The following is an 8,951-nucleotide window of genomic DNA, read 5'->3' on the forward strand; positions in this document are numbered from 1 at the left end:
TTCATTTTGTAACCACTCAGCCAAACCCTATTATCATCACAGCTGTGAAAGTAGCGGTTTGAGTCCCCACGACGTATGTAGTGACTTATTTTCTTCACTTAATTAGTAATTTGTAAGTTAAAAAAAAAAAACTTCATTTTGTAAGTTAGAATTTCATAATCTGACTCATTCGTAGCCAGATTGCTCAAGAAAAATCAAAATTTCTTATTAATTAAGTCGAATAGTGCTGCAGTGATTGCAACACAGGTAAATCGCCAAGATAGACCACTGTCATTGCCCCACTCTTGATTGGCTCAGCTTAAACTTGCCCCTGGGCAGCTTAATTATGTGAAAGAATTACTAAATAATACAGGCAGATAACCCACCCAACCAAACACATAATAACAAAAATATAATTCTGATAAAATATTTAACTAGAGATTAGACAAACAAGCATTTCAATTCATGAGTTTAGACGGAAGCTCTCGCTATTCTTTTTGCAAATTCGGATATATTACAAATAAAATACAAGCTGCTAGCCTTAAGGTAAAATCACTTGTATTAAAAATGATAAATTTAGAGGATTGTGTTCACATGAATTAGTAGAAGAATGAGTTGCGGTTATAGTAAATAAAAAAAAAAAATCGATATAATTTTAAATGGCAAAAATGTTAGGGATACAAACCTAAACCTTTTATTATACTGTAATTTTCAACAACTGTTTCATATTTTATGAGAATATTGCAAATGCAAAATATTTAAATTAAGAAATAACTCCATTTTCCCACCACACAAAATGCTCCAAGAACGTAGCGCGCAATGCCGCAAGTGTACGTTAGCAAACAGCACGTGCTTCTGCTTCCCATCATTCTATTTACAGCAAGCTCATTCTATCGACAGCAAGCAAAACGACATTCGTATTTTGAAACGACCATGGTGGCGCGCACACAACTATCGGCGTACGATAAAGCTAGCTCGAGCGCGAGCTCTGGAGCTCATCAACAACCGCCTCACTGTAACGCCGATATAACGGCTCAACAACAACGACTCCTATCCTAATCCCGTTCCCATTCTTGTTCACTTTTTGATTTTTTATTCGTACACGTCACCATGCCCAGCCGTCATTTTAATCATTTAATATTTGGATTTATTAACTTTTCTTATCAACTTTTTGAAAACGAAAAGCATGAAACGATAATTATCCGGCGAAACAGAGAGGGAAAAAAATTTATTTTCCCGAGAAAATTTCGATGGAAGACTCTTCTGCTCAGCGGAGGTTCAAAGCCGTCCAGCGCCACCTCACCAGCACAAATACTGATCGCTGCTCTCAGCTTGATTACAATCACACTACTGGATGCTTCGTTCAAAGTACACACTACACACACAATTAATCTTACTGTTAACACTTCAACTTTTCAATTTACTATGCTGTTTTTGCTAACTGTTAAACGTCGAAAACCATTGAGCAGGTCAAGGTTACAGCGTGAGACTACCAGAGAAATTGCAAACAGGAAAATGGAATGTGTACAGGTAATTTTTTTAACTTAATATTAATTATCATTTTTAAATACATGTTGTCAGATATGTATCTGAATAAAGATTTATACGAAATTCCTAATTGATTCATTATGTGGTTACTTTGACTTAATTTTTTTAACTTTTTTTTTTTAATTTTTAAATTTAAAAATTGCAGATCTGCGCGTTCGCCTTTGACACTTGTAGATAGATTTCCTGATCATCCTGAAATCGGGACATTGCACGATAACTTTATGTGAGAATCTGTTGAATACTTAATATCCCTTCTAATTGGATCTGGCCGTGTGCATTCTATGTTAGTTTTAAGTTCTAGAATGTGATTGGAAATGAGATTTTCTCTGAGTGCAGATATGCTGTTGAAAATTATCCAGATTACAAGTACTTGGGTACACGAGTTAGAGTTGATGGCACAGTTGGAGGGTGAGTTTGTTAATGGCTGATCATGCTTTTTTAATGTGATATTGTGTCACTTATTTTTACTCTTTAAAGGTACAAATGGATGACGTATGGAGAAGTAAGTGCTGCTAGGAAAGAAATAGGATCTGGCCTTCTGTTTCACGGCTTACAAAAGGTGAGTCATTTTTTAGAGAACTTGATTTTTCAGTCTTTCTCTTTATTATTATTTTTTATGATAATTTGCTGCTGACTTTAGAGTAGAGTTTGGATAAGCTTGTCTATATCATGTTATATTTTACTGTGTAGCTGATTTTGTCTTTTGGTTTCTTGTGTAACAGGGAGTTCGCATTGGACTTTATTTAATAAATAGACCTGAGTGGCTGATTGTGGATCATGCTTGCTCTGCATATTCTTATATATCAGTTCCTTTATATGATACTCTTGGTGTGTGTTTGGTAACTCAAGCTGAATCTTTGCAAGTTTGCCCTAGCCTTTCTAATTTTTTTTTCTATTTTATGCCCAGGTCCAGACGCTGTTAAGTATGTTGTAAATCATGCTGAGATAGAGGCAATTTTTTGCATCCCGCAAACTCTGAACACGGTGAGGTTCTTTTTTGGTCCTTTCAAAGCTGCAAGTTTTAATAGCCTAAACTACAAGTAGCTAGTCAGACGTTCTTGTAATATAAAACTTTTGTAATCAAATTCAGTACATCTTGCTGTGCTTCTATTTAGGGTTAGTGCCTAAGAAATGTGGGACTGTAAGTTATACAACTTCAACCTTATGAGGCCAATTTTAGTCAAAATCTAACCTTTTTTTTTTTTTTTCCTGCATTTGCATCATTTCTTGTGTTTCTTCCCCGGAGCTTGCAGTTATTGAGCTTCATTTCTGAGATTCCATCTGTGCATCTTATAGTGGTGCGTACTTATAAAATATCTATTTCGGTTTAGAAAGCAAATTAAAAGTATTTATCAATGTTGTTATTTATATCCTTTTCTTCTTCTATCCCTGCCTTGTATCCTTCCTACAGGTAGTGGGAGGGAAAGATGAACATTTACCTTCACTTCCTTCAACATCCGGTGTTAAGCTTATATCATATCTACAGCTGCAAAGTCAGGTAATTTTGAAGTACTCTGCAATTTTCATCCTCAAATTTATTTTTGGCATGTAAACTTACTGATCTGAGATGCACTTGTGAGTTACTATTTTTCACCTTAAGCATGTCTTCTTTTAGGGCTGCAGTAGTCCTCAGCCTTTTTGCCCTCCAAAGCCTGAGGATATTGCAACCATATGCTACACCAGTGGTACCACCGGAACACCGAAGGCAAGAGAGATTTGAACTTTGTTCCTCTGCTTCTGCAACTCGTGATGTTTCTCCAATGATTTGGCTGCCCACTTTCTCTAATATACAAAATTGAATTTTTTTTTTCTTTCTAGGGAGTTGTATTGACACATGGGAACTTAATTTCAAATGTTGCTGGTTTCAGTCTTATGGTCCAATTTTATCCCTCAGACATGTGGGTTTGATATTCAAATTATTAAATGATAAATGAGGTTTCTTTTTGTTTTCTAATATTTTTTAATTTCTGAATTTCATATGTTGAATTATTTGTTATATTTGACAGCTACATGTCCTACCTTCCTTTGGCACACATCTATGAAAGAGCTAACCAAATCGTATCAGTGTACTACGGTGTTGCAGTTGGTTTCTACCAAGGGGTACGTATAATTTATTAACTCCACTGTTTGAGGGCATTGAATCCTCTAGTTGTGAAGTTGGTAAATTTTGCTAATGCAAATGCTTAACAATTTTTAAGGACAGTGTACTTCTTTCTTTCTAGTAGTCCATTTATGCTGATTTCCTCTTTTTTACAGGACAATCTGAAGTTGATGGATGATTTGGCTGTCCTAAAACCAACAATATTTCCCAGTGTCCCTCGGTTGTATAATCGAATATATTCTGGGTGAGATAATGGTTGCATGCTGCGTAAATTACTTGTTGGCTGAAATTTCGTTGCTCACTTAGTCATGTCTGATTTATTTAATTGCTGTAGGATCACAAATGCAGTAAAGGCTTCAGGGACTCTAAGGGAGAAGCTTTTCACAGCTGCATACAATTCCAAGAAGCAAGCTATAGTTAGTGGTTTGTTGCAAAACCTTAGCCTTTTGTTTTTGTTCTTTGTTCTTGTATGTATGTTTTAATTGGATCCTTGACCATGTAAAATTTAACCCATAAAAACAGTGTAGGATGCACAAGATAGAAATGAGATCACAGGAGCAGAGCATCTACAGTTCCTCACATTAAGTAACAGGCTGGTGCTTGTCATTATTCATTATCCATATCAACTATATGTATCTTTTTGATTTTAGGCCAAACTCCATCAAAGATGTGGGACAGATTAGTATTTAATAAGATAAGGGAAAGGCTTGGAGGACGGGTTCGTTTTATGGGATCAGGTGCTTCACCTTTGTCTCCAGATGTAATGGACTTCTTGAAGGTGTAAGTTAATCCTCAAAGATGATGAAACAATATCTCTGTTTTTAATATGTTTAATGAGGAGACAAGGCATGTTCATTTTACCCTTCATGAAATAGAGACATGTATTGTATAGTTGCAATTACCCAAACTTGCAGGTGCTTTGGTTGTCAAGTAATGGAAGGATATGGTATGACTGAGACTTCTTGTATCATTAGCGCTATAGACAAGGGTGATAACTTATCTGGTCATGTTGGATCTCCTAACCCTGCTTGTGGTGAGTTTTTCACTATACTTGGAATTTGACCATCTTAGTGTACCTGAGAGATATCTGTGCTGGCAATCAAAATTATTAAACTTATTCTCTTTCATCAAGAAAAAGAATGAACTTAAGAAGCCAAAAGCAATCTACTGTACTTAAATGAAAAATTTTCTCATAAAAATATAAAGATTTGCAAGAAGAAACACGTTTGTTTTCTATTTTGATGTGATAATTTTTGTTTTGTGTTTTCTTCTTTCAGAAATTAAACTTGTGGATGTTCCTGAAATGAATTATACCTCTGAGGATCAGCCGCATCCCCGTGGCGAAATCTGTGTCAGGGGTCCCATTGTTTTCCAAGGCTACTACAAAAATGAAGTTCAAACGTAATTAACCTTTCTCTGTTGTTTGATATGGTCACTAAAGTGAATTTACAAATATCTTCCTAACTGCTCAATTGATTGGACAGGAGAGAAGTGATTGATGGCGATGGTTGGCTGCATACAGGAGATATTGGTTTGTGGTTGCCTGGTGGCCGACTTAAGATTATAGATAGGTAATGGTTATCAATTTAATTTTCATATTTGTTTGGAATTATTTTCTCTGCGAGAATTGAGCAGGCTTCTTTTATCAGTTTCCGGTCTTTAAAAAAGGTTTATCTGGCTTTAGTATGTGATTACTTTGTCTAGAGGATTGAATTTCTTAACACCATTTTGAGACTATATTCAACTTATGACAGAAAAAAAAACATTTTTAAGTTGGCGCAAGGAGAGTATGTAGCACCTGAGAAGATTGAGAATGTTTATGCAAAGTGCAAGTTTGTTTTGCAGTGCTTTATATATGGTAAAGATTTGGACCTCATTTCAGTTTGTTACTTCACCCACTTCAGACTTTTACTAATGACTTGATATGATCTTAGGTGATAGCTTCAACTCTTGTTTAGTTGCTATTGTTGCAGTGGATCCTGATGTTTTAAAAGATTGGGCTGCATCTCAAGGGATCAAGGTCATATACTCTTTCCGTGCCAATTTCCTCGTCATTTTCATAGCACTAATACATAACCTTTGCCAACTTTATTCTTCTAAGAAATTGTTTAGGTCCAGATGTTGCTATAGAACTGGAAGAGACTCTTCTGTTTTCTGTCAAGAATGTTGCAGGAACTGCTGTTGAACTTATCTAGATGTGACAAAGGTCAACTATTGATAAATGTTTATAGCCTTGTATTTGTTGCTTGTTTGGTTTCGTTGCGTCTTTTCATTTTCCTTATAACCAATCACTAAATATGCGCAAGAATGTTTACTTGGGGCTTTTAATTGTTTTAGCTACACTAAAGCCAAACCTGTAGCTATGGTTGGTTTGTACTAGGATTACCTTGAACTAATAATGGGAACAGTGCGAGACATCTTAGATAGTGTCATCACCATGCCACCTTGTCTTCATTCAACAACTGTCTTTTAGTATACAAAACTTAACTGCATTTTGGCGCAATTGTTTATATCATTGAAACACAGGCCAAATTTGACAATTTGATTAACACAGCCAGATAGCTGTGATGTTTATATCTGCACAAGGAAGCATTTGAATTTCGAGTCTAATCTTGTGTTGTATTTATGCAGTTTGAGGATTTAGAGCAGTTATGCAATGATCTGAGGGCAAGAGCTGCTGTTCTTGCTGAGATGAATGCAGTTGGAGAGGAAGGCCAGGTAACTTTTTTCACCAAATATAATTTTCACCCTCTTTGTGGTTCTGGTGCTTATTATTTCTCTTTTACTGCAATGTAATAGTTGAGAGGTTTCGAATATGCAAAAGCTGTGACTCTGATGCCTGAACCGTTCTCAGTAGAGAATGGCCTTCTCACTCCAACCTTCAAGGTAAAGTTGCTTCTTCTCTATTCCATAACTTGGGCCAAGAAAATAATATGTTTCTTGGGTGCCCAGAGCAGGAGTTTCCTGTAATTTTCAGGAACCAAATAGAGAATAGTGAACTAAAAATCTGAAAAATTTTCCAGATCAAGAGACCTCAAGCAAAGGAACGCTTTGCAAAAGCAATATCAAACATGTATGCTGAGCTTGCAACTTCAGATCAAATTCCACAGAAGACGTCTAATCTATAAATTTGATTGTTGTAATTAATATGCTTCATTCTGGAAGTAATTTTTTTCCTTGCCAATTTATAGTAACATCACTTCTACAAAGACATTTTGTTGCATCGAGTGGCACAAAATCTAAGAAATGGAGCTTCCATGCTTTGTTTAGTATAATAGTAAGTATCGGCACCTTTATTTTAGTTCAATGAGCGAAGAATGTGAAATAATTATCAATTTAAACAAAAGCAGAAAAGATGTCGTGGACCAGTTTCACTGGATAAGATTTCAGTATTAACGTTGGTGCAATACAATGTTCTGTACAGATGCCAATATTTATAATTCTTCATTGCTATGGCTGAATCATTATCTAGAGGATCTATAGGAAATAGTTGATACAGATGCCATTGCCCTTGGATCTTTGGAATTAAGTGAAGAGCAAAGACTTCCAAGGACTTTAATCTTTGGCAACCGGTCGTGTGTTGTTCCAAAGCCATTGACGAGCAAAGCCATCCAGCAATGGTGAAACCTGCCAGACACCACATTAAAAATCATAATCTCTAAACTAGGACCCAGAATTAACCCCAATTGAAAAAAAAAAAGATGCAGGACTGAGATAACACATGAATGGGACCATCAAGTTAAAATCCTCCATATTCAACCTTGGATTTGTATGGATGCTCTAAAAACTGTTCATACCAAAATAAATTTCGCTCAAGGACTAAGACGTGGCAATGGGAATATAACAAACATGGATAGGCGAATAGCAGACTGATCAATGTCTCCTGAATTATCATGTTCCCAAGTACTAGGCGAATAGCAGATTGATCAACGTCTCCTAAATTATCATATTCCCAAGTACTTTTAAGACTTTATATAATCTGAACAGGTTTTAGTACCTGTTTAGTAAAGCTTATATAATGATCATCATAAGCTCTTATCAAAAATTTTCTTTCTTTTTTTAAGTAAAGCTTTTGAAAATTAAATAAACTATTTTACCTCTACCGACCAAATCTCAAATTTTGAATTTGTGAGGGTAGAGATTGGAAAACATTTTTAAATGTTAAAATGTCTAAAATATCCTTTACTTATTTGACAATTTTATTTCATTCTTTTTATAATATAATTTTAAAAAACTCGTCTTTTAAAGTAATTTTATAATTTTTAATAAACTCTCTTTGACAACCAAACAACTAAAATTTTTTGGGTAAAAGCTTTACTTATAAAAGTTTTGCCAAAGAAAGTTCTACTTAAATAAACTCTATTTAAAAAATTATACCAAACGGAGCTGAGACATGCATGCATGAACATCAAAAGTTGCCCTCTATAAATGTCATCTAGACTTGCTTACCTTCTCCCAAACTTGTGAATGGTAATTGTTGAGCCAATCAATCTCAGCAGCAGACAGCAAAGATAGGTCAACCAATTTTGTCTGCAAGTAAAAATCATTAAAAAAATAATTAACAGAATTTAAAAATTCTGAATATAAATTATAAATGCGGTTCAAAAGGGAACTGTTGAAAGAAACTAACCAATTTAACAGTAAGCAATCCGATTCTCATGGCATACCTGAATGGGAACAAATGTGAGTTTCTCAAATCCCAAATATGAAACTCCCCCAAATCGATTTGGTGTGCCAACTTCTTTGACATAGAGGAGATTCTGCAAGATGAAGAGAAACTAAATTACAACAGTACTTGCGAATGCAAGAACAATAAGTGAAGAAGGATCAATGAGTGAAGAAAGATGTTACGTATAACACATTTAGCATAAATGTCAGTTATCTTAATAAGCACGAAAAAGCATCAATACATCAACGAACAATTCAATAAACATCAGGAAATAATTCCTGTAATTGGACATCAAAAGTTTGTCCTTCAAGTTTGACAGTAATTGACTAATTGTTTAACCTGAATAATTGAAAACATAGCTGTATGAATGTTATACCTCAATCCGAATGCCAAAGGCATGGTCTTCATAATAGCCAGGTTCATTACTAACAATCATGCCTTCCACTAGGGGAGTCATATTCCCATATCTAAAGCTAATACTTTGGGGGCCCTCGTGAACATTCAGTGCCGCTCCTACACCATGGCCAGTCCCTAATACATGGAAGAAGAAATGAAAAATGAAACAGCACCACCTTTAAATCAAGTCCTGAACTTGTGACTGAAAAGATTTCCAAAGACAAATTAAGACAACAAAAAGGCAGAACGAGTACCGTG

The 8,951-nt window shown here is 35.2% G+C and overlaps 2 protein-coding genes across 5 annotated transcripts in view; one reads left to right on the plus strand and one right to left on the minus strand.

Moving 5' to 3' along the window:
* Nucleotides 1–879: 879 nt before the first annotated feature.
* Nucleotides 880–7,010, plus strand: LOC18042917 (long chain acyl-CoA synthetase 7, peroxisomal). 4 transcript variants are annotated; one of them, XM_006433266.2, is made up of 23 exons: nt 880–1,347; nt 1,449–1,509; nt 1,673–1,750; nt 1,864–1,935; nt 2,005–2,086; nt 2,250–2,355; nt 2,435–2,511; nt 2,781–2,825; nt 2,939–3,025; nt 3,143–3,232; nt 3,346–3,425; nt 3,534–3,627; nt 3,784–3,872; nt 3,963–4,051; nt 4,279–4,408; nt 4,543–4,661; nt 4,906–5,029; nt 5,113–5,199; nt 5,383–5,486; nt 5,563–5,648; nt 6,260–6,346; nt 6,428–6,514; nt 6,652–7,010. In XM_006433266.2, exons 1-23 carry the CDS (start codon nt 1,230–1,232, stop codon nt 6,754–6,756), a joined length of 2,097 nt encoding a protein of 698 aa, XP_006433329.1. In that variant the 5' UTR covers nt 880–1,229; the 3' UTR covers nt 6,757–7,010. The 4 variants fall into 4 exon arrangements, 3 of the variants coding, with proteins under 3 accessions (XP_006433329.1, XP_024038769.1, XP_024038768.1); XR_002905181.1 differs by lacking the exons at nt 6,428–6,514; nt 6,652–7,010 and adding an exon at nt 5,741–5,834; XM_024183001.1 differs by lacking the exon at nt 3,143–3,232.
* An 86-nt stretch (nt 7,011–7,096) lies between these two features.
* The window catches only part of LOC18042183 (probable Xaa-Pro aminopeptidase P), a 6,324-nt gene continuing 4,469 nt past the window's right edge, over nt 7,097–8,951 (minus strand). Inside the window, 4 exon segments of the mRNA XM_006433269.2 lie at nt 7,097–7,255; nt 8,078–8,158; nt 8,296–8,388; nt 8,674–8,951. The exon segment at nt 8,674–8,951 is cut by the window's right edge and continues 13 nt beyond it. Of these exon segments, the coding sequence (XP_006433332.2) occupies nt 7,184–7,255; nt 8,078–8,158; nt 8,296–8,388; nt 8,674–8,951 (524 nt within the window). The 3' untranslated portion in view covers nt 7,097–7,183.

This window comes from Citrus clementina, unplaced genomic scaffold (assembly GCF_000493195.1).
Source record: "Citrus clementina cultivar Clemenules unplaced genomic scaffold, Citrus_clementina_v1.0 scaffold_5, whole genome shotgun sequence".
NCBI classification, from domain to species: domain Eukaryota; kingdom Viridiplantae; phylum Streptophyta; class Magnoliopsida; order Sapindales; family Rutaceae; genus Citrus; species Citrus x clementina.

Coding starts and splice junctions, on each gene's coding strand:
- LOC18042917 (XM_006433266.2), top strand. CDS start 1,230: ATGGAAGACTCTTCTGCTCAGCGGAGGTTCAAAGCCGTCCAGCGCCAC. Junction 1,751..1,863: donor ACATTGCACGATAACTTTAT/GTGAGAATCTGT, acceptor CTCTGAGTGCAG/ATATGCTGTTGAAAATTATC. Junction 5,649..6,259: donor CTGCATCTCAAGGGATCAAG/GTCATATACTCT, acceptor GTATTTATGCAG/TTTGAGGATTTAGAGCAGTT.